This window comes from Salvelinus namaycush, chromosome 11, assembly GCF_016432855.1.
Source record: "Salvelinus namaycush isolate Seneca chromosome 11, SaNama_1.0, whole genome shotgun sequence".
Lineage (NCBI taxonomy): Eukaryota > Metazoa > Chordata > Actinopteri > Salmoniformes > Salmonidae > Salvelinus > Salvelinus namaycush.
In genome coordinates, this window is record NC_052317.1 from 42,260,901 (window position 1) to 42,285,588 (window position 24,688).

The following is a 24,688-nucleotide window of genomic DNA, read 5'->3' on the forward strand; positions in this document are numbered from 1 at the left end:
AACTGTCTCTCATGAGGACCATCACAGGAAAGGAAGACCTGCTGCAGAGGATAAGTTCATTAGAGTTACCAGCCCAAATAAATCAGAGTTCAACAGACACATCGCAACATCAACTGTTCAGAGGAGACGGTCGAATTGCTGCAAAGAAACCACTACTAAAGGACACCAATAAGAAAAAGGAACTTGCCTGGGCCAAGAAACACAAGCAATGGACATTAGACCGGTGGAAATCTGTCTTTTGGTGAGATTTTCTTGTTGGTTCCAACCGCGGTGTCTTTGTAAGACGCAGAGTAGGTGAACGGATGATCTCCGCATGTGTGGTTCCATCGTGAAGCATGGAGGAGGAGGTGTGATGGTGTCGGGGTGCTTTGCTGGTGACACTGTCAGTGATTTATTTAGAATTCAAGGCATACTTAACCAGCATAGCTACCACAGCATTATGCAGCGATATGCCATCCCATCTGGTTTGCACTTAGTGGGACTATCATTTGTTTTTCCACAGGACAATGACCCAAAACACACCTCCAGGCTGTGTAAGGGCTATTTGACCAAGAAGGAGAGTGATGGAGCGCTGCATCAGATGACCTGGCCTCCACAATCAAAAATCATTCCTGATGAAGCTGGTTGAGAGAATGCCAAGAGTGTGCAACGCTGTCATCAAGGCAAAGGGTGGCTAAATATAAAATATATTTGTTTAACACTTTTTTGGTTACTACATGATTCCATATGTGTTATTTCATAGTTTCGATGTCTTCACTATTATTCTACAATGTAGAAAATAGTAAAAATAAAGAAAAACCCTTGAATGAGGTTTGTCCAAACTTTTGACTGGTACTGTATACTTTCATATAAACTCAGCAAAAAAAGAAGTGTCCCTTTTTCAGGACCATGTCTTTCAAAGATAATTCGTAAAAATCCAAATAACTTCACAGATCTTCATTGTAAAGGTTTAAACACTGTTTCCCATGCTTGTTCAATGACCCATAAACAATTAATGAACATGCACCTGTGGAACGTTCGTTAAGACACTAACAGCTTACAGACGGTAGGCAATTAAGGTGACAGTTATGAAAACTTAGGACACTAAAGAGGCCTTTCTACTGACTCTGAAAAACACCAAAAACGATGCCCAGGGTCTCTGCTCATCTGCGTGAACATGCCTTAGGCATGCTGCAAGGAGGCATGAGGACTGCAGATGTGGCCAGGGCAATAAATTGCAATGTCCGTACTGTGAGACGCCTAAGACAGCGCTACAGGGAGACAGGACGGACAGCTGATCGTCCTCGCAGTGGCAGACAACGTGTAACACCTGCACAGGATCGGTACATCCGAACATCACACCTGCGGGACAGGTACAGGATGGCAACAACTGCCCGATTTACACCAGGAACGCACAATCCCTCCATCAGTGCTCAGACTGTCCGCAATAGGCTGAGAAAGGCTGGACTGATGGCATGTAGGCCTGTTGTAAGGCAGGTCCTCACCAGACATCACCGGCAACAACGTCACCTATGGGCACAAACCCACCGTCGCTGGACCAGACAGGACTGGCAAAAAGTGCTCTTCACGGACAGATTCGCGGTTTTGTCTCACCAGGGGTGATGGTCGGATTTGCGTTTATCGTCGAAGGAATGAGCGTTATACCGAGGCCTGTACTCTGGAGCGGGATCGATTTGGAGGTGGAGGGTCCGTCATGGTCTGGGGCGGTGTGTCACAGCATCATCCGACTGAGCTTGTTGTCATTGCAGGCAATCTCAACGCTGTGCGTTACAGGGAAGACGTCCTCCTCCCTCATGTGGTACCCTTCCTGCATCATCCTGATGTAGGCCACTGTGTTCTTGGGGACCTTCAATGCTGCAGACATTTTTTGGTACCCTTCCCCAGATCTGTGCCTCGTCACAATCCAATATCCCAGAGCTCTACAGACAATTCCTTCAACCTCATGGCTTGTTTTTTTTTGTCTGAAATACACTGTTAACTGTGGAACCTTATATAGACAGGTGTGTGCCTTTCCAAATCATGTCCAATCAATTGAATTTACCACAGGTGGACTTCAATCAAGTTGTAGAAAAAGCAACATTTCAAAGTCTCATAGCAAAGGGTCTGAATACTTGTGTAAAGAAGGTGTCCGTTTAAAAAAAAATAATTACATTTGCAAAAAATTCTAAAGACCTGTTTTCACTTTGTCCTTATGGGGTATTGTGATGTCATCATGGGGTATTGCGATGTCATCATGGGGTATTGCGATGTCATCATGGGGTATTGTGATGTCATCATGGGGTATTGTGTGTAGATGGATGAGGGAAATGTTTTATTTAATCCATTCTAGAACAAGGCTGTAACATAAAACAGAATGTGGAAAAGGTCAAGGGGTCTGAATACTTTCCAAATGCACTGTACCTCGATATTATATACAGAGAACATCTCGGACAATATGTCCCCCCCCTCCCCTCCAATATGTCCCCCACCTCCCCTCCAATATGTTCCCCCCCTCCCCTCCAATATGTTCTCCCCCCTCCCCTCCAATATGTTCTCCCCCCTCCCATATGCCCCCCCCCTCCAATATGTCCCACCCCTCCAATATGTATCTTTTGGTATACTGGCCCATTTATCCTAAAGAGACTGCAGTGTAGAGCTTATAGGTTCCAGTGTGTCATCCCTGAATGTGTATCTTGGGGAAAAAGTAAGGATGCTTTTAACTTTTCTATACATGTTTATTATACTACAGTTTTTGATAGACTGGTTTAGACATTTGTAAATGTACAGTAAAGAAAAATAAGATGTACAGGGTTTTTGGCTTTTCATACAGATACATTTTTTTTTAATAATTGATGTCCAAATGTTGAAATGAAAAAGAAACATGATTTTTCTGAAAATCCAGCCACGTTCAGGACTGATTTAAATGGATGTTTGTGTTGACTCAATCCACACGACGGCAGAATATTGTCTGCAGAGTAGTTGGTTTCCTCTCGTCACCATTGGCGAGCTTGTTTAGTTTTGTTTCTGTATACATGCAGTACGAGTTCTGGTAGAAGTCGGTTTCATTGAAAAACAAAATGCTACCGTCAAGTCTAAACCTTTGGGTATTCGCACACCTGAAGTAATGCCAAGGGGGGAAAAAGTCAAAGGGTGTATTCACTAGTGCACACCGTAAGCAAACGGAAAAAACGTTTTGCAACAACAAGAGTTTATATTGGACCATTTTTAGGTAGGTCCCGCCCCGTTTCGTTTGGTTCCAATACATCCATGGAAAATCGAGGGACCAAAATAATCTTTAAAATGTTGCCTATTGAAGTTGCACACTGCAGTGTGAGGATAAGGAAGTCACTGACACACCCATGTCGATGATCATCTCTCCAGAAAACTGGGTGCTGTTCATTAGGGCATGTTACAGAAAATATTTTGCAAAAGAGACCAAAAGAGTGTTTCTTATTGGACAACTCCAACTCAGGCTGACACAACGGGGCTGTATTAATTACCTGCAAAACGTTTTGTAGTGGAAAATGAAAACAAGTGTTCCTTATTGGACAGGTAGGTCAGTTAGTCCCTTCCTGTTTGTCCGTTTTCTTCCGTTTGGTGCCTAATGAACACGACCCAGGAGGAATGAAAACCTCCAACAATAACCATTTTAATGTCATTTGTCCATAGCAGTTTATTTATTCATTGTCCTCGTTATACTACATCCTCAATACTGTCTGCCAACCACATTTATTTTATCTTTACAATAAAATTACTATTCTTTAATACATATAGTATACAAACGTATACCTTAATGATGTTTGTCAATGCATCTCCTGCAGATATTCATGCGTGATTGTCTGAGTTTACAGATGAGACTGTCTATCTATCGTAGCACTGGTCGATCATATCGTAGGCATTTTGTTTTATACTAACAAAACCCTCGACAAAACCACAATGGTCATGTCTCAAGTACTTAATAATATATTGTATTGATCTTTGTTTACACACAACTTCAGATTTACCGTCATTATTTTTACGAAATGTCAGCATGTCTATGGGGGGGGGGGGATGGGTTGTTCTGCCAAATTTATCGACAAAAAGAATATTGACAGATCAAAAATAAGACCTTACAGTTTCTCATCCTCAAGAACAGAACTAACATAATTCTTACAAATCTGTTTAGGTCCTTATTCACACAGCAGAGGGCAGTCCTGGGCTGGGCCCCAGATCTGTTTAGGTCCTTATTCACACAGCAGAGGGCTTGGTTTGCATCCCAAATCTATGGACCCCTATCCCCTATATAGCTCACTACTTTTCACCAAAAGCCTATGGGGTCAAGTCGTGCCCTAATTAGGGAATAGGATGCTGTATCTCTGCTACAGGAGGATCTAGTGAGACAACTACAGTTGTGCTGCCTAGAAAACATTCCAACAACAACAACTAGAGCATACAGACTGTAGTCCGTCCACGTCCCTAAATAAAGAATCTGGTCATCATGGGATAAAGCTAAAGAGGCCAGCCTGAAGACCCGAGGAGAGTCCTTCCTTCTCTTGCATCCTTCCTTCAATCATTCCTTAAACCCTTCCTCTGTGAAGAGTTGTGCCTGCAGGCACTGACACTGAGCACCGGGGTGCAAATGAAACCGCATCAACAGGAGGATGCTTCCTCTCTCTCTCTCTCCTTATCTGAGTTTTTTTTTTTTTAATCTTCCTAGCTCACCGGACCGCGTGAAGTCCCTGTCAGCGGAGATAGAAGCGCTGTTTCATCAGGCAGAGCTCTGGACACCTCTCCGTCAGGTCCTCAGAGCACCCTATGCTACAACAAGGCCTTCAGAGAATACATTTCCCAGAGTACAGTGCTTCTGCTTTGTCCTCTAGCTACCACAGTGGAACTGGAATGCTACTCAGACTTCCTGGATCATGTGATCTGGTCCAAGGACAGAGAAGAGATGGTGCATAGGTGGAGTGGAGGGACGCTAGCTAGCTGGTAGCTAATCAGCAGAGCTAACTGTCCGTCTGGTGAAGGGATAACAACATTAACTAGCTGGTAGCTAACCAGCAGAGCTAGCTGTCCGTCTGGTGAAGGGATAGCAACATTAGCTAGCTGGTAGCTAACCAGCAGAGCTAGCTGTCCGTCTGGTGAAGGGATAGCAACATTAGCTAGCTGGTAGCTAACCAGCAGAGCTAGCTGTCCGTCTGGTGAAGGGATAGCAACATTAGCTAGCTGGTAGCTAACCAGCAGAGCTAGCTGTCCGTCTGGTGAAGGGATAGCAACATTAGCTAGCTGGTAGCTAACCAGCAGAGCTAGCTGTCCGTCTGGTGAAGGGATAGCAACATTAGCTAGCTGGAAGCTAACCAGCAGAGCTAGCTGTACGTCTGGTGAAGGGATAGTAACATTAGCTAGCTGCCCTGCTCAGTTTTCAGCCCCTCTCTGAAGGGATGGGAGGCAAGGCAGAATGGGAGGGGGGGGGAAAGAGGTGGTGGCGGGGAGAAAGGGAGAACCAGGAGACGAGAGGGGGGGGTCCGTTGCATCCGTCTCCTAGGAGATAATCTCCAGGATGTAGAAAACCAGCTCCATGATGACAGGGCCCTCACTGAGTTGACATGCCCCGCTGTGGATGACAGGGATCAGGGTACTGTCCAGGTCGCTCAAGTAATGGGGGAGGAGAGGCTGGCCGTTACTGCCCGCCAGGTAACCCACCTAGGAACAGGACAGAGACAGGTAGTTATTATTGATCGATCTATTGATCTATTGTCTTGGAAATTACCAATAGGGACACTTGAAGTCAATCTTAAATGAATCATTGTTAATTGTCAGCGCGCTGGAGAGGTTCCAACCAACTCAATGCACCATAGTGAACGTCTGTCAGAAGCTCTAACGGGACAGTCCCGTTAGTTCCCTTATATACTGACAAGTCGTATTTGCATGATTTAGCTTATTCATCAATTCATAATTAATTAACGTTTGTTTCATTCATCAGACAGACCAATGCCACACGAGGCTTCTTCTCTCCCAAGCTGAGACCTTGAAACTGAGATATCTTTCGTTCTCAAAACAAGGTCTGGTCGTACTGCCAAATTGCAGATACTGATAAGTGAGGATTCGTTCGTTCAGTCACTTGCATGAACACAGAAATTGGTTACTAGAACAGCACATGATTAGAAGACAGAAATGTGTTATTAAAAAAGCACAAGTTTAAAATGTCCATCACACTATCCTGGACGTGCACACACACACACAGGTTAGTGTAGAACACAGCTACATTACACTGTCACCTAGTCCGGAACCAAGTCATCACAAACAGCTTGTTGCTTCACAGGTTGTTGTTTCCTGGTTTAGAAGATAATTAACGGATGCTCTGGCTGCCCTGATTGGCAGAAATCGTTTCAATTGCATTTAACCCTTGCTCTGCTGTCACAAGGGACAGAGGGACTCTGGACTGTACCTTTGATGAAAATACACTGCTCAAAAAAATAAAGGGAACACTTAAACAACACAATGTAACTCCAAGTCAATCACACTTCTGTGAAATCAAACTGTCCACTTAGGAAGCAACACTGATTGATAATAAATTTCACATGCTGTTGTGCAAATGGAATAGACAAAAGGTGGAAATTATAGGCAATTAGCAAGACACCCCCAATAAAGGAGTGATTCTGCAGGTGGTGACCACAGACCACTTCTCAGTTCCTATGCTTCCTGGCTGATGTTTTGGTCACTTTTGAATGCTGGCGGTGCTCTCACTCTAGTGGTAGCATGAGACGGAGTCTACAACCCACACAAGTGGCTCAGGTAGTGCAGCTCATCCAGGATGGCACATCAATGCGAGCTGTGGCAAGAAGGTTTGCTGTGTCTGTCAGCGTAGTGTCCAGAGCATGGAGGCGCTACCAGGAGACAGGCCAGTACATCAGGAGACGTGGAGGAGGCCGTAGGAGGGCAACAACCCAGCAGCAGGACCGCTACCTCCGCACTGCCAGAGCCCTGCAAAATGACCTCCAGCAGGCCACAAATGTGCATGTGTCAGCATATGGTCTCACAAGGGCTCTGAGGATCTCATCTCGGTACCTAATGGCAGTCAGGCTACCTCTGGCGAGCACATGGAGGGCTGTGCGGCCCCACAAAGAAATGCCACCCCACACCATGACTGACCCACCGCCAAACCGTTCATGCTGGAGGATGTTGCAGGCAGCAGAACGTTCTCCACGGCGTCTCCAGACTCTGTCACGTCTGTCACATGTGCTCATGTGCTCAGTGTGAACCTGCTTTCATCTGTGAAGAGCACAGGGCGCCAGTGGCGAATTTGCCAATCTTGGTGTTCTCTGGCAAATGCCAAACGTCCTGCACGGTGTTGGGCTGTAAGCACAACCCCCACCTGTGGACGTCGGGCCCTCATACCACCCTCATGGAGTCTGTTTCTGACCGTTTGAGCAGACACATGCACATTTGTGGCCTGCTGGAGGTCATTTTGCAGGGCTCTGGTAGTGCTCCTCCTGCTCAAAGGCGGAGGTAGCAGTCCTGCTGCTGGGTTGTTGCCTTCCTACGGCCTCCTCCACGTCTCCTGATGTACTGGCCTGTCTCCTGGTAGCGCCTCCATGCTCTGGACACTACGCTGACAGACACAGCAAACCTTCTTGCCACAGCTCGCATTGATGTGCCATCCTGGATGAGCTGCACTACCTGAGCCACTTGTGTGGGTTGTAGACTCCGTCTCATGCTACCACTAGAGTGAAAGCACCGCCAGCATTCAAAAGTGACCAAAACATCAGCCAGGAAGCATAGGAACTGAGAAGTGGTCTGTGGTCACCACCTGCAGAACCACTCTTTTATTGGGGGTGTCTTGCTAATTGCCTATAATTTCCACCTTTTGTCTATTCCATTTGCACAACAGCATGTGAAATTTATTGTCAATCAGTGTTGCTTCCTAAGTGGACAGTTTGATTTCACAGAAGTGTGATTGACTTGGAGTTACATTGTGTTGTTTAAGTGTTCCCTTTATTTTTTTGAGCAGTGTATATTAAACCCTCCCCCCTATGTACCTGCTCTGAGTCGAGGGTGACCCGTAGGCTCAGCTTGGCCATGCCATCCTCCTTCAACAGTTTCAGGTGCGGGCACAGCGCCACACAGAACGCCCTCGCCACGTTCTCCGTCAAGCGGCTGTGATCAGCAGGGTCACTCAGACCGTTGGGCTGAGCCTGGTCATCACTCTGGAGGTAGAACACCTGGAGAGAGAGAGAGAGGGAAATTAGACATAAATTTTTCTTACAGCAATCCATTCCTTTTAAATCCATGAAGGGGAATGAACAAGTGCACACCTCTGGGGAGAAGGGAGGATGACAACACGTCACATACCTCTGTCCAGCGGATGACCTTCCCGTTGGCCTTGAACTCTGACCCTTGGAAGATCTTCACACTAGTGATGGACTCCATAGACTTCCCATCGATAGGACTGATCACTCTGTGGGTGGGAGGGGTTTAGTTAAAACGTTTACTGTCAGTCATAGATGGACGCAAGAAAGGCAGAGAGTACTTTATTTTTATATTAAAAAAAAAATCCAAATCGATCCCAAACCTCCAGCCACTCCTGTAGATTGACACAGGATTGGATCATTGGAAGAAATATGGCAACATTACCTTGTCACCCCCCCCAATCAGAAGGCACGGTTAAGCTATTACTAAATGGCTTATATCCATCCAATCCCCTCAGATCTATAGGAGTGTAGGGACTAGGGGTTGATATCTATCTAATCCCCTCAGATCTATAGGAGTGTAGGGACTAGGGGTTGATATCTAATCCCCTCAGATCTATAGGAGTGTAGGGACTAGGGGTTGATATCTATCTAATCCCCTCAGATCTATAAGAGTGTAGGGACTAGGGGTTGATATCTATCTAATCCCCTCAGATCTATAGGAGTGTAGGGACTAGGGGTTGATATCTATCTAATCCCCTCAGATCTATAGGAGTGTAGGGACTAGGGGTTGATATCTATCTAATCCCCTCAGATCTATAGGAGTGTAGGGACTAGGGGTTGATATCTATCTAATCCCCTCAGATCTATAGGAGTGTAGGGACTAGGGGTTGATATCTATCTAATCCCCTCAGATCTATAGGAGTGTAGGGACTAGGGGTTGATATCTATCTAATCCCCTCAGATCTATAGGAGTGTAGGGACTAGGGGTTGATATCTATCTAATCCCCTCAGATCTATAAGAGTGTAGGGACTAGGGGTTGATATCTATCTAATCCCCTCAGATCTATAGGAGTGTAGGGGTTGATCACCCCTTATTGAAGTTGAGGTCATCTATCCACTGTATGTGTACGTGTTCCTCCCTTCTCCCTGCCTCTCCCTCCACTTCCTCCCTTCCTCTCCCTCCACTTCCTCCCTTCCTCTCCCTGCCACTCCATCCCTCTCTCTCTCCCTGCCACTCCATCCCTCTCTCTCTCTCTCCCTGCCACTCCCTCTACTTCCTCCCTCTCTCTCCTTCCCCCTTACCCCTTGTTGAAGTTGATGTCATCTTCTATCCACTGTATGTGAACATGTTCCTGGCCATCCTCCTGGTCGACCAGGCCACAGGTGATACTGAAGTCCTTCATGTCCCTCAGGGCTTGCCGTAGAGCGTCCATAGTCTCTCCTGTGATCTGCACCATCACACCGTCTACAGGGGAACCACAGGTATATCACACCCCCCCGTCTACAGGTACAGTGGGGACAACAAGTATTTGATACACTGCTGATTTTGCAGGTTTTCCTACTTACAAAGCATGTAGAGGTCTGTAATTTTTATCATAGGTACACTTCAACTGTGAGAGACGGAATCTAAAACAAAAATCCAGAAAATCACATTGTATGATTTTTAAGTAATTAATTTGCATTTTATTGCATGACATAAGTATTTAATCACCTACCAACCAGTAAGAATTCCGGCTCTCACAGACCTGTTAGTTTTTCTTTAAGAAGCCCTCCTGTTCTCCACTCATTACCTGTATTAACTGCACCTGTTTCAACTCGTTACCTGTATAAAAGACACCTGTCCACACACTCAATCAAACAGACTCCAACCTCTCCACAATGGCCAAGACCAGAGAGCTGTGTAAGGACATCAGGGATAAAATTGTAGACCTGCACAAGGCTGGGATGGGCTACAGGACAATAGGCAAGCAGCTTGGTGAGAAGGCAACAACTGTTGGCGCAATTATTAGAAAATGGAAGAAGTTCAAGATGACGGTCAATCACCCTCGGTCTGGGGCTCCATGCAAGATCTCACCTCGTGGGGCATCAGTGATCATGAGGAAGGTGAGGGATCAGCCCAGAACTACACGGCAGGACCTGGTCAATGACCTGAAGAGAGCTGGGACCACAGTCTCAAAGAAAACCATTAGTAACACACTACGCCGTCATGGATTAAAATCCTGCAGCGCACACAAGGTCCCCCTGCTCAAGCCAGCGCATGTCCAGGCCCTTCTGAAGTTTGCCAATGACCATCTGGATGATCCAGAGGAGGAATGGGAGAAGGTCATGTGGTCTGATGAGACAAAAATAGAGCTTTTTGGTCTAAACTGCACTCGCCGTGTTTGGAGGAAGAAGAAGGATGAGTACAACCCCAAGAACACCATCCCAACCGTGAAGCATGGAGGTGGAAACATCATTCTTTGGGGATGCTTTTCTGCAAAGGGGACAGGACGACTGCACCGTATTGAGGGGAGGATGGATGGGGCCATGTACCGCGAGATCTTGGCCAACAACCTCCTTCCCTCAGTAAGAGCATTGAAGATGGGTCGTGGCTGGGTCTTCCAGCATGACAACGACCCGAAACACACAGCCAGGGCAACTAAGGAGTGGCTCCGTAAGAAGCATCTCAAGGTCCTGGAGTGGCCTAGCCAGTCTCCAGACCTGAACCCAATAGAAAATCTTTGGAGGGAGCTGAAAGTCCGTATTGCCCAGCGACAGCCCCGAAACCTGAACGATCTGGAGAAGGTCTGTATGGAGGAGTGGGCCAAAATCCCTGCTGCAGTGTGTGCAAACCTGGTCAAGAACTACAGGAAACGTATGATCTCTGTAATTGCAAACAAAGGTTTCTGTACCAAATATTAAGTTCTGCTTTTCTGATGTATCAAATACTTATGTCATGCAATAAAATGCAAATTAATTACTTAAAAATCATACAATGTGATTTTCTGGATTTTTGTTTTAGATTCCGTCTCTCACAGTTGAAGTGTACCTATGATAAAAAATTACAGACCTCTACATGCTTTGTAAGTAGGAAAACCTGCAAAATCGGCAGTGTATCAAATATCCACTGTCCTCAGATACTTGTTCTCCCCACTGTATATCACCCCCCCCCCCCCCCCCCATCTACAGGGGAACAGGTATATCACACCGTCTACATGGGAACAGGTACGCTCCATTAACACCAGGAATGATATGGTAAAAAATAGGTGGGTAATTTAAACCCTGAGGACAGTGGGTAATTTAAACCCCGAGGACAGTGGGTAATTTAAACCCTGAGGACAGTGGGTAATTTAAACCCCGAGGACAGTGGGTAATTTAAACCCCGAGGACAGTGGGTAATTTAAACCCCGAGGACAGTGGGTAATTTAAACCCCGAGGACAGTGGGTAATTTAAACCCCGAGGACAGTGGGTAATTTAAACCCCGAGGACAGTGGGTAATTTAAACCCCGAGGACAGTGGGTAATTTAAACCCCGAGGACAGTGGGTAATTTAAACCCCGAGGACAGTGGGTCATTTAAACCCCGAGGACAGTGGGTCATTTAAACCCCGAGGACAGTGGGTCATTTAAACCCCGAGGACAGTGGGTAATTTAAACCCCGAGGACAGTGGGTAATTTAAACCCGAGGACAGTGGGTAATTTAAACCCCGAGGACAGTGGGTAATTTAAACCCCGAGGACAGTGGGTAATTTAAACCCCGAGGACAGTGGGTAATTTAAACCCCGAGGACAGTGGGTAATTTAAACCCTGAGGACAGTGGGTAATTTAAACCCTGAGGACAGTGGGTAATTTAAACCCCGAGGACAGTGGGTAATTTAAACCCCGAGGACAGTGGGTAATTTAAACCCCGAGGACAGTGGGTAATTTAAACCCCGAGGACAGTGGGTAATTTAAACCCCGAGGACAGTGGGTAATTTAAACCCTGAGGACAGTGGGTAATTTAAACCCTGAGGACAGTGGGTAATTTAAACCCCGAGGACAGTGGGTAATTTAAACCCTGAGGACAGTGGGTAATTTAAACCCTGAGGACAGTGGGTAATTTAAACCCTGAGGACAGTGGGTAATTTAAACCCTGAGGACAGTGGGTAATTTAAACCCTGAGGACAGTGGGTAATTTAAACCCTGAGGACAGTGGGTAAATAGGTGATACCTGTAAAACCAAAACCACTAATCTAGCGTAACAGGTGGGTACATCCGATTCACAAAATAACAAGGTGGGTAAACTGGAGTACCTTCAACGATGCTGGTCTAAACTGGAGTACCTTCAACGATGCTGGTCTAAACTGGAGTACCTTCAACGATGCTGGTCTTGGCCAGGTGTCCTGCCTTTAGAGAACCACTGAACACAAAGAAGCAGGCGCCGGTCACTGGAAAAAAAATAAAAAAATACTGGTTTTAAATACGACATTTCCATTTAAATCGTAAGGCATCTGAAGGGGCGGGATTCAACACTAACGCCATCTATGGTTTTGTTAGTCCACTTCCCAGACTATGACTCCCCGTTGTTGTGTGTCTACCCTACCTTTGCGTGGTTGATGGTGAATGCTGATGGCCTGTGTCTGGTAGTTTCCGTCATCGTTCTGAACACACACCAGGTGGGAGTCGGCCCGCTCGTTGAAACACGCCCCCATGGCCAAGACGTGCTCATTGGACTTGTTCATAGCCTTCATCAGCTGGAGGGGACATGGGACATACATACTTGTTCATAGCCTCCATTAGCTGAAGGGGACATAAAAACTTGTTCATAGCCTCCATTAGCTGGAGGGGACAGAGAATATGGTTGTGTCATTAAAGGTCCAATCTGTAAAGTCACCAGACTAACCCAGCCACTTTTTCATAGCAGGGGTAGAAATAACATTTCATTAGTCTCTGTTGTAGCGGTGAGAAAAAAAACAAATATTTCATTAAAACAATAGCATGCCCTGGAGTGTAGAGGAATGGGGTTGAGACAAAGACCCTCTAAACCAGATCAGATCTGAACTGCCTGTTCAAACCTGGTTACAGTATGAACAGGTCTCTAGATCAGATCTGAACTGCCTGTTCAAACCTGGTTACAGTATGAACAGGTCTCTAGATCAGAACTGCCTGTTCAAACCTGGTTACAGTATGAACAGGTATCCAGATCAGATCAGAACTGCCTGTTCAAACCTGGTTACAGTATGAACAGGTCTCTAGATCAGAACTGCCTGTTCAAACCTGGTTACAGTATGAACAGGTCTCCAGATCAGATCAGAACTGCCTGTTCAAACCTGGTTACAGTATGAACAGGTATCCAGATCAGATCTGAACGGCCTGTTCAAACCTGGTTACAGTATGAACAGGTCTCTAAATTAGATCCGATTTTTTTCCTTAGGTCTTGGCTGATTTTCTTTTGATTTTCCCATGATGTCAATCAAAGAGGCCTTGAGTTTGAAGGTAGGCCTTGAAATACATCCACAGGTACACCTCCAATTGACTCAGATTATGTCAATTATCCTATCAGAAGATTCTAAAGCCATGACATAATTTTCTGGAATTTTCCAAGCTGTTTAAAGGCACAGTCAACTTAGTGTATGTAAACTTCTGACCCACTGGAATTGTGATACAGTGAATTATAAGTGAAATAATCTGTCTGTAAACAATTGTTAGAAAAATTACTTGTGTCATGCACATAGTAGATGTCCTAACCGACTTGACAAAACTATAGTTTGTTAACAAGACATTTGTGAAGTGGTTGAAAAACTAGTTTTAAATGACTCCAACCTAAGTGTATGTAAACTTCCTACTTCAACTGTATCTGTGATTTATATGTAATTTCTAAACTGTAATTCACAAGGAATAAAAACAAGTGAGAATCTGGAGCGTTTTAGACTGACTGTGTTAAGAGCGTTCATACAAGCTGTTGTCAAAACAGGCCACGCTTCATATCCCAGGGTTCCTATATGTTAGAGCGGCAGTAGCCACGCACAGAAACTATACATTTAGTAACACCGGCTTACAGGGAATAAGGAAACCTTCTGTGCCAAATAGCAGACATCTTGGTTAGCCTGGAATCATAACAGCTAATGTCACATACATTGTATCAATGAAGGCAGGTCCAGACTGAGTCAGTGAAGTTTAACCAGAATGATAATTCAGTGTGGATTTCAGGCTACATAATAATGTCTGTTAAGGTTCATATGAGAACTCTCATTAGATTTAGTCTAGTCTTTCAGACTAAAATATCATTAAGTCATTTGAATAACAATTTAGTCTAGTTATTGTCAAAATTACATAAACAGTGGGCCATTTCAGTAAACTAAATTCCCTTTGATTTTAGTCACGTCACAATTATATTGTCTCATTAACCTATAGTAAACATACATCACTGACTACCGGGTCCCTACCAACAGAGCCTGGTCCCTACCAACAGAGCCTGGTCCCTACCAACAGAGCCTGGTCCCTACCAACAGAGCCTGGTCCCTACCAACAGAGCCTGGTCCAAACCAACAGAGCCTGGTCCAAACCAACAGAGCCTGGTCCAAACCAACAGAGCCTGGTCCAAACCAACAGAGCCTGGTCCAAACCAACAGAGCCTGGTCCAAACCAACAGAGCCTGGTCCAAACCAACAGAGCCTGGTCCAAACCAACAGAGCCTGGTCCAAACCAACAGAGCCTGGTCCAAACCAACAGAGCCTGGTCCAAACCAACAGAGCCTGGTCCAAACCAACAGAGCCTGGTCCAAACCAACAGAGCCTGGTCCTGATTAAACATCCTATTCTCTTCCCAACAGCAGAAATATGAATTCTTAAATTCAGCCTACAGAGATATTGAACATGACACTAAACAGACACATACAAGTGCAGACAGCGAGAAGCACATTGGTGCTACTAAGTAGTATGGGGTTGCACCTCAGTCGCGTCGTTTCCATTGTTATCAACATACTAGATGCTGCAGCATATTGAAGTCCAGCGGTAGTACAGGAGATAATGACTGTTTCACCAAACCTCCAGATAATGACTGTATCACCCAGTGATGTAGTGGAGTCACTAAACCTCCAGATAATGACTGTATCACCCAGTGATGTAGTGGAGTCACTAAACCTCCAGATAATGACTGTATCACCCAGTGATGTAGTGGAGTCACTAAACCTCCAGATAATGACTGTATCACCCAGTGATGTAGTGGAGTCACTAAACCTCCAGATAATGACTGTATCACCCAGTGATGTAGTGGAGTCACTAAACCTCCAGATAATGACTGTATCACCCAGTAATGTAGTGGAGTCACTAAACCTCCAGATAATGACTGTATCACCCAGTGATGTAGTGGAGTCACTAAACCTCCAGATAATGACTGTATCACCCAGTAATGTAGTGGAGTCACTAAACCTCCAGATAATGACTGTATCACCCAGTGATGTAGTGGAGTCACTAAACCTCCAGATAATGACTAACACCCAGTGATGTAGTGGAGTCACTAAACCTCCAGATAATGACTGTTTCACCCAGTAATGTAGTGGAGTCACTAAACCTCCAGATAATGACTGTATCACCCAGTGATGTAGTGGAGTCACTAAACCTCCAGATAATGACTTTATCACCCAGTGATGTAGTGGAGTCACTAAACCTCCAGATAATGACTAACACCCAGTGATGTAGTGGAGTCACTAAACCTCCAGATAATGACTGTTTCACCCAGTGATGTAGTGGAGTCACTAAACCTCCAGATAATGACTAACACCCAGTGATGTAGTGGAGTCACTAAACCTCCAGATAATGACTGTATCACCCAGTGATGTAGTGGAGTCACTAAACCTCCAGATAATGACTGTTTCACCCAGTGATGTAGTGGAGTCACTAAACCTCCAGATAATGACTGTTTCACCCAGTGATGTAGTGGAGTCACTAAACCTCCAGATAATGACTGTATCACCCAGTGATGTAGTGGAATCACTAAACCTCCAGATAATGACTAACACCCAGTGATGTAGTCAGTTTGGCCTAAAAACTAATATGACCCCTCTATGGAACGTCCTGTCTGTAGCATCCGAACAGTTTGGGTTACACACTAATGTGACCCCTCTGTGGAAAGGTGAGACTCTCACGAATACGTACATGTCGGTTGTTTTGCTGTAGGACACCCAAAGGCCTCACAAGACTCGTCTGAAGGTCCCCCGGGACCAGGTAAACATTTTTATGTAAGTAAATATATGGAGACTGTTCAGTGGAAAAAATACAAGTAGCCAAGTCTCCCTCTTTTCCTCAGAGAAAACATCTTGAGAGATTATCATAAAATATTACCCATAATACCTACGTTTTTCTTTCTATGGTGCATTGGTCATTCTAAAATAGGCTACTTGTGGACCGGACCGCTAACCATTTTGTTTAGGCTACACCTTATTAAAATAATGTTACCTCATTAGCTAGCTATAGCTAACAACCTGGGGTGGAAAGTTCAGGTAGAAATATGCTATGGAGAACAAACATACCTCTATGTTGAATAAGAAATAACATCAGCTCTATTCATAGAACTGTTTTGCAACTGAATGTAGTCATGGTAACATGATCAGTAGCCCACTAAAAGTAGTCATGGTAACATATACGCAAACATTGTGACACAGAAACAAAATCAAACAATTTAACTATTGGCGCCTCTACGTCCCCACCGGGTAAATGGCGCCTCTACGTCCCCACCGGGTAAATGGCGCCTCTACGTCCCCACCGGGTAAATGGCGCCTCTACGTCCCCACCGGGTAAATGGCGCCTCTACGTCCCCACCGGGTAAATGGCGCCTCTACGTCCCCACCGGGTAAATGGCGCCTCTCTGAGTTAACCCATAAGTCTAAGCCCTCTCCATGCCGGGGGAGGAGGGTGGGTCTACTAAGCTATATGGAATTGTTTTAAGGAGGTCATACCAAGGATCATTTTACTATTTGATTTAGAATTTTAAGACCCCCTGTAGAATCAAATATATATATAAAAAAAATTTGGGCCTTACTGCTATTAGCCCATAGAAACACATTGAATAACAGATAGTCCTTACTGCTATTAGCCAATAGAAACACATTGAACAACAGACAGTCCTTACTGCTATTAGCCAATAGAAACACATTGAATAACAGACAGTCCTTACTGCTATTAGCCAATAGAAACACATTGAACAACAGACAGTCCTTACTGCTATTAGCCAATAGAAACACATTGAACAACAGACAGTCCTTACTGCTATTAGCCAATAGAAACACATTGAATAACAGATAGTCCTTACTGCTATTAGCCAATAGAAACACATTGAATAACAGATAGTCCTTACTGCTATTAGCCAATAGAAACACATTGAATAACAGATAGTCCTTACTGCTATTAGCCAATAGAAACACATTGAACAACAGATAGTCCTTACTGCTATTAGCCAATAGAAACACATTGAATAACAGACAGTCCTTACTAGCCAATAGAAACACATTGAATAACAGACAGTCCTTACTGCTATTAGCCAATAGAAACACATTGAATAACAGACAGTCCTTACTGCTATTAGCCAATAGAAACACATTGAACAACAGACAGTCCTTACTGCTATTAGCCAATAGAAACACATTGAACAACAGACAGTCCTTACTGCTATTAGCCAATAGAAACACATTGAATAACAGGTAGTCATTACTGCTATTAGCCAATAGAAACACATTGAATAACAGATTGTCCTTACTGCTATTAGCCAATAGAAACACATTGAATAACAGACAGTCCTTACTGCTATTAGCCAATAGAAACACATTGAATAACAGGTAGTCATTACTGCTATTAGCCAATAGAAACACATTGAATAACAGATTGTCCTTACTGCTATTAGCCAATAGAAACACATTGAATAACAGACAGTCCTTACTAGCCAATAGAAACACATTGAATAACAGACAGTCCTTACTGCTATTAGCCAATAGAAACACATTGAACAACAGACAGTCCTTACTGCTATTAGCCAATAGAAACACATTGAATAACAGGTAGTCATTACTGCTATTAGCCAATAGAAACACATTGAATAACAGATTGTCCTTACTGCTATTAGCCAATAGAAACACATTGAACAACAGACAGTCCTTACTAGCCAATAGAAACACATTGAATAACAGATTGTCCTTACTGCTATTAGCCAACAGAAACACATTGAATAACAGACAGTCCTTACTAGCCAATAGAAACACATTGAATAACAGACAGTCCTTACTGCTATTAGCCAATAGAAACACATTGAATAACAGATTGTCCTTACTGCTATTAGCCAATAGAAACACATTGAATAACAGACAGTCCTTACTAGCCAATAGAAACACATTGAATAACAGACAGTCCTTACTGCTATTAGCCAATAGAAACACATTGAACAACAGACAGTCCTTACTGCTATTAGCCAATAGAAACACATTGAATAACAGGTAGTCATTACTGCTATTAGCCAATAGAAACACATTGAATAACAGATTGTCCTTACTGCTATTAGCCAATAGAAACACATTGAACAACAGACAGTCCTTACTAGCCAATAGAAACACATTGAATAACAGATTGTCCTTACTGCTATTAGCCAACAGAAACACATTGAATAACAGACAGTCCTTACTAGCCAATAGAAACACATTGAATAACAGACAGTCCTTACTAGCCAATAGAAACACATTATATAACAGATTGTCCTTACTGCTATTAGCCAATAGAAACACATTGAATAACAGACAGTCCTTACTAGCCAATAGAAACACATTGAATAACAGACAGTCCTTACTAGCCAATAGAAACACATTGAATAACAGATTGTCCTTTCTGCTATTAGCCAATAGAAACACATTGAATAACAGACAGTCCTTACTAGCCAATAGAAACACATTGAATAACAGATTGTCCCTGGGGGAGGGGGGGGGGGGTCTACAAAGCTATATGGAATTGTTTTCTCTCGGGAGAGAAAAACATAGATAGACTGTTGTTTTACTATTCAACTCAATGCTGCTATTGTTTTTAATTTGGTAAAGAGGCTTGTGTTTCTTAACCAGGCAAGGATAACTAACTAAAAGGCTGTTGTGGTGACTAGTTAGCAATGGGGAAGTTGCCTGTGGCGATATGTATAATCGGAGGCGGAGCCTGTCTGCCCACACTCACCCCCCCCGCAGCTCACCAGCGGATGTAGGCCGTGTGTACCAGGTGTGGCTCGTCCTTCCCCCCCCCCCGCACCCCCCTGCAGCTCACCAGCGGATGTAGGCCGTGTGTACCAGGTGTGGCTCGTCCTTCCCACCGCTGAACAGAACTGCGCATCTCTGCTGCTAATATTAATTGTGTTTATTACCAAAAAAGCTCCCACTCTCTCCCAAAACTCTCTTCCAGTCCACTTAGTCAGAGAAGATCGTCTTGTTTTAGTCAATTGCCACTGAAAAATAAGTGTCCTATGAATATGAGTCACTATTTGTGTTGAAGAAATTAACACTGGTCTGTTGTCTCTGGTTGAGGAGCATGGTGACTAATGACTGCCTGTGACCATAACTGCAAAGGGGGGGGGGGGGGTGATAGGTTGAGCCTCCCTGAGTAGGAATCTGATTGGCTAAGCCCCACTGGGAATTAATATGATTGGTTGAGAGCCTCACCTCGTTGTATCGGTTGCTGGGGATCTTGATGCAGGTCTTCTTCACCTCCATGTCCACCACCAGACCCTTCACCATGGACAACGTGTACTGGTAGTTACGCAAGTCCTGTAGATACATTATATAGACCCTTCACCATGGCAACGTGTACTGGTAGTTATATTATATAGACCCTTCACCATGGCAACATGTACTGGTAGTTACATTATATTATATAGACCCTTCACCATGGCAACATGTACTGATAGTTACGCAAGTCCTGTAGATACATTATATTATATAGACCCTTCACCATGGCAACGTGTACTGGTAGTTACATTATATAGACCCTTCACCATGGACAACGTGTACTGGTAGTTACGCAAGTCCTGTAGATACATTACATTATATTGACCCTTCACCATGGCAACGTGTACTGGTAGATACATTATATAGACCCTTCACCATGGCAACGTGTACTGGTAGTTACATAATATTATAGACCCTTCACCATGGCAACATGTACTGGTAGTTACATTATATAGACCCTTCACCATGGGCAACGTGTACTGGTAGTTACATAATATTATATAGACCCTTCACCATGGCAACATGTACTGATAGTTACATTATATAGACCCTTCACCATGGACAACGTGTACTGGTAGTTACATAATATTATAGACCCTTCACCATGGCAACATGTACTGGTAGTTACATTATATTATATAGACCCTTCACCATGGCAACATGTACTGGTAGTTACATTATATTATATAGACCCTTCACCATGGCAACATGTACTGGTAGTTACATTATATTATATAGACCCTTCACCATGGCAACATGTACTGATAGTTACATTATATAGACCCTTCACCATGGACAACGTGTACTGGTAGTTACATAATATTATAGACCCTTCACCATGGCAACATGTACTGGTAGTTACATAATATTATATAGACCCTTCACCATGGCAACGTGTACTGGTAGTTACATAATATTATAGACCCTTCACCATGGCAACATGTACTGGTAGTTACATAATATTATATAGACCCTTCACCATGGCAACGTGTACTGGTAGTTACATTATATTATATAGACCCTTCACCATGGCAATATGTACTGGTAGTTATATTATATAGACCCTTCACCATGGACAACGTGTACTGGTAGTTACATAATATTATAGACCCTTCACCATGGCAACATGTACTGGTAGTTACATAATATTATATAGACCCTTCACCATGGCAACGTGTACTGGTAGTTACATTATATAGACCCTTCACCATGGCAACGTGTACTGGTAGTTATATTATATAGACCCTTCACCATGGACAACGTGTACTGGTAGTTATATTATATAGACCCTTCACCATGGCAACGTGTACTGGTAGTTATATTATATAGACCCTTCACCATGACAACGTGTACTGGTAGTTATATTATATAGACCCTTCACCATGGACAACGTGTACTGGTAGTTACATTGTATAGACCCTTCACCATGGCAACGTGTACTGGTAGTTATATTATATAGACCCTCCACCATGGCAACGTGTACTGGTAGTTATATTATATAGACCCTCCACCATGGCAACGTGTACTGGTAGTTATATTATATAGACCCTCCACCATGGCAACGTGTACTGGTAGTTATATTATATAGACCCTTCAGCATGGACAACGTGTACTGGTAGTTATATTATATAGACCCTTCACCATGGCAACGTGTACTGGTAGTTACATTATATAGACCCTTCACCATGGACAACGTGTACTGGTAGTTATATTATATAGACCCTTCACCATGGCAACGTGTACTGGTAGTTACATTATATAGACCCTTCACCATGGCAACGTGTACTGGTAGTTACATTATATAGACCCTTCACCATGGCAACGTGTACTGGTAGTTACATTATATAGACCCTCCACCATGGCAACGTGTACTGGTAGTTACAGAAGTGCAGCTCATCAACACAAGACATTCAGAGAAAAAAGAAAAAAAGATATATATAAACTCAAAGTAAACAAAATAGTTAATTATTCAAAAGAAAAGCTGAGTTCTTACTGCTAGCAGGTTCATGATGGTGTGGCCGGTCTCTCCAAACAGGGGTTTTCTAAACCGCACACTGAACAGAGGGCAGGGGTAGACTGAAAACATAACGTAATTACATCAATCTCTCTTCTAACAAGCCAAAAAATATCCTGCCAAAACAACGCAATGCCTCTGTACTCACATCTGTACTCTGCACCCAGCCGGAACATGAGTCTGATGGGGAACACTTTGGCCCAGGGGGTCTCCCACTTCTGCAGTAACACCCCAAACAGGTAGGGGGGGTTGGGGAGCATCAGGTCCTGGAGGGACTGGAAGGACGGGCTGACGTAGAGGAACCCTCCATGCTCCCTGCTGCCCAGGAAACTCTGGGTGAAGAACGAGTGGCTCAGATGGGTCAGAACGTTACCTGGAGAGAGGAGAGAAGAATGTTACCTGGCGTGAAGAGGGGGAGGGAGGAGAGGAACGAGTGGCCCAGGTGGGTCAGAACGTTACCTAGAGAGAGGAGGGAGGGGGAGAGGGGACGAGGGAGGAGAGGAACGAGTGGCCCAGGTGGGTCAGAACATTACCTAGAGAGAGGAGGGAGGGGGAGAGGGGACGAGGGAGGAGAGGAACGAGTGGCCCAGGTGGGTCAGAACATTACCTAGAGAGAGGAGGGAGGGGGAGAGGGGACGAGGGAGGAGAGGAACGAGTGGCCCAGGTGGGTCAGAACATTACCTAGAGGGAGGGGGAGAGGGGACGAGGGAGGAGAGGAACGAGTGGCCCAGGTGGGTCAGAACATTACCTAGAGGGAGGGGGAGAGGGGACGAGGGAGGAGAGGAACGAGTGGCCCAGGTGGGTCAGAACATTACCTAGCGAGAGGAGGGAGGGGGAGAGGGGACGAGGGAGGAGAGGAACGAGTGGCCCAGGTGGGTCAGAACATTACCTAGAGAGAAGGGAGGGGGAGAGGGGACGAGGAACGAGTGGCCCAGGTGGGTCAGAACATTACCTAGAGAGAGGAGGGAGAGGGAGAGGGGACGAGGAACGAGTGGCCCAGGTGGGTCAGAACATTACCTAGAGAGAGGAGGGAGGGGGAGAGGGGACGAGGGAAGAGAGGAACGAGTGGCCCAGGTGGGTCAGAACATTACCTAGAGAGAGGAGGGAGGGGGAGAGGGGACGAGGGAGGAGAGGAACGAGTGGCCCAGGTGGGTTAGAACATTACCTAGAGAGAGGAGGGAGGGGGAGAGGGGACGAGGAACGAGTGGCCCAGGTGGGTCAGAACATTACCTAGAGAGAGGAGGGAGGGGGAGAGGGGACGAGGGAGGAGAGGAACGAGTGGCCCAGGTGGGTTAGAACATTACCTAGAGAGAGGAGGGAGGGGGAGAGGGGACGAGGAACGAGTGGCTCAGGTGGGTCAGAACATTACCTAGAGAGAGGAGGGAGGGGGAGAGGGGACGAGGAACGAGTGGCTCAGGTGGGTCAGAACATTACCTAGAGAGAGGAGGGAGGGGGAGAGGGGACGAGGAACGAGTGGCTCAGGTGAGTCAGAACATTACCTAGAGAGAGGAGGGAGGGGGAGAGAAGATAAAACACCTTTTATTTAGCCATTAAAGAGTCAACCGAGTGGTGCGTGCTTAGTCCCCTCCCTAAGATCTCCTGTAAATTATTGGCACCCCTGTTTTCAATACCTCACCTTGCAAGAATAACTACACTGAGCCTTTATCTACAATGTTTTATGAGATTAGAGAACACGTTGGAAGGGATCTTAGACCATTCCTCCATACAGAATCTCTCCAGATCCTTGATATCCTTTGGTCTGCGCTTATGGACTGCCCTCTTCAATTCAAACCACAGGTTTTCAATGGGGTTCAAGTCCAGAGACTGAGATGGCCATCGCAAAATGTTGCTTTTGTGGTCAATTAACCATTTCTTTGTGGATTTTGACATGTGCTTGGGGCTATCGTCTTGCTGGAAGAGTCACTTGCAGCCAAGTTTCAGCCTCCTGGCAGAAGCGACCAGGTTTTTGGTTAAAATGTCCTGGTACTGGTTAGAATGTCCTGGTACTGGTTAGAATGTCCTGGTACTGGTTAAAATGTCCTGGTACTGGTTAAAATGTCCTGGTACTGGTTAAAATGTCCTGGTACTGGTTAGAATGTCTTTGTACTGGGTAAAATGTCCTGGTACTGGGTAAAATGTCCTGGTACTGGTTAGAATGTCCTGGTACTGGTTAGAATGTCCTGGTACTGGTTAGAATGTCCTGGTACTGGTTAGAATGTCCTGGTACTGGTTAGAATGTCCTGGTACTGGTTAGAATGTCCTGGTACTGGTTAGAATGTCCTGGTACTGGGTAGAATGTCCTGGTACTGGTTAAAATGTCCTGGTACTGGGTAAAATGTCCTGGTACTGGTTAAAATGTCCTGGTACTGGGTAAAATGTCCTGGTTAAAATGTCCTGGTACTGGGTAAAATGTCCTGGTTAAAATGTCCTGGTACTGGGTAAAATGTCCTGGTACTGGGTAAAATGTCCTGGGTAAAATGTCCTGGTACTGGTTAGAATGTCCTGGTACTGGTTAGAATGTCCTGGTACTGGTTAGAATGTCCCGGTACTGGTTAGAATGTCCCGGTACTGGTTAGAATGTCCCGGTACTGGGTAAAATGTCCCGGTACTGGGTAAAATGTCCCGGTACTGGGTAAAATGTCCTGGTACTGGGTAAAATGTCCTGGTACTGGGTAAAATGTCCTGGTACTGGTTAGAATGTCCTGGTACTGGTTAGAATGTCCTGGTACTGGGTAAAGGTCATGATGCCGTTGACCCTAACAAGGCCCCAGGACCAGTAGAAGATAGTCCCATAACATCAAAGATCCACCACCATATTTTA

The 24,688-nt window shown here is 44.8% G+C and overlaps 1 protein-coding gene across 1 annotated transcript in view; it reads right to left on the reverse strand.

Annotated features, from left to right (window-relative positions):
* Positions 1-2,699: 2,699 nt before the first annotated feature.
* The window catches only part of zfyve9a (zinc finger, FYVE domain containing 9a), an 83,559-nt gene continuing 61,570 nt past the window's right edge, over positions 2,700-24,688 (reverse strand). The window contains exons 11-19 of the mRNA XM_039003288.1: positions 22,016-22,240; positions 21,847-21,929; positions 19,788-19,892; positions 12,711-12,861; positions 12,481-12,555; positions 9,453-9,615; positions 8,311-8,416; positions 7,998-8,180; positions 2,700-5,661 (exon numbers count right to left, since the gene is read on the reverse strand). Of these exons, the coding sequence (XP_038859216.1) occupies positions 5,500-5,661; positions 7,998-8,180; positions 8,311-8,416; positions 9,453-9,615; positions 12,481-12,555; positions 12,711-12,861; positions 19,788-19,892; positions 21,847-21,929; positions 22,016-22,240 (1,253 nt within the window). The 3' untranslated portion in view covers positions 2,700-5,499. The remainder of the gene's footprint in view (positions 5,662-7,997; positions 8,181-8,310; positions 8,417-9,452; positions 9,616-12,480; positions 12,556-12,710; positions 12,862-19,787; positions 19,893-21,846; positions 21,930-22,015; positions 22,241-24,688) is intronic.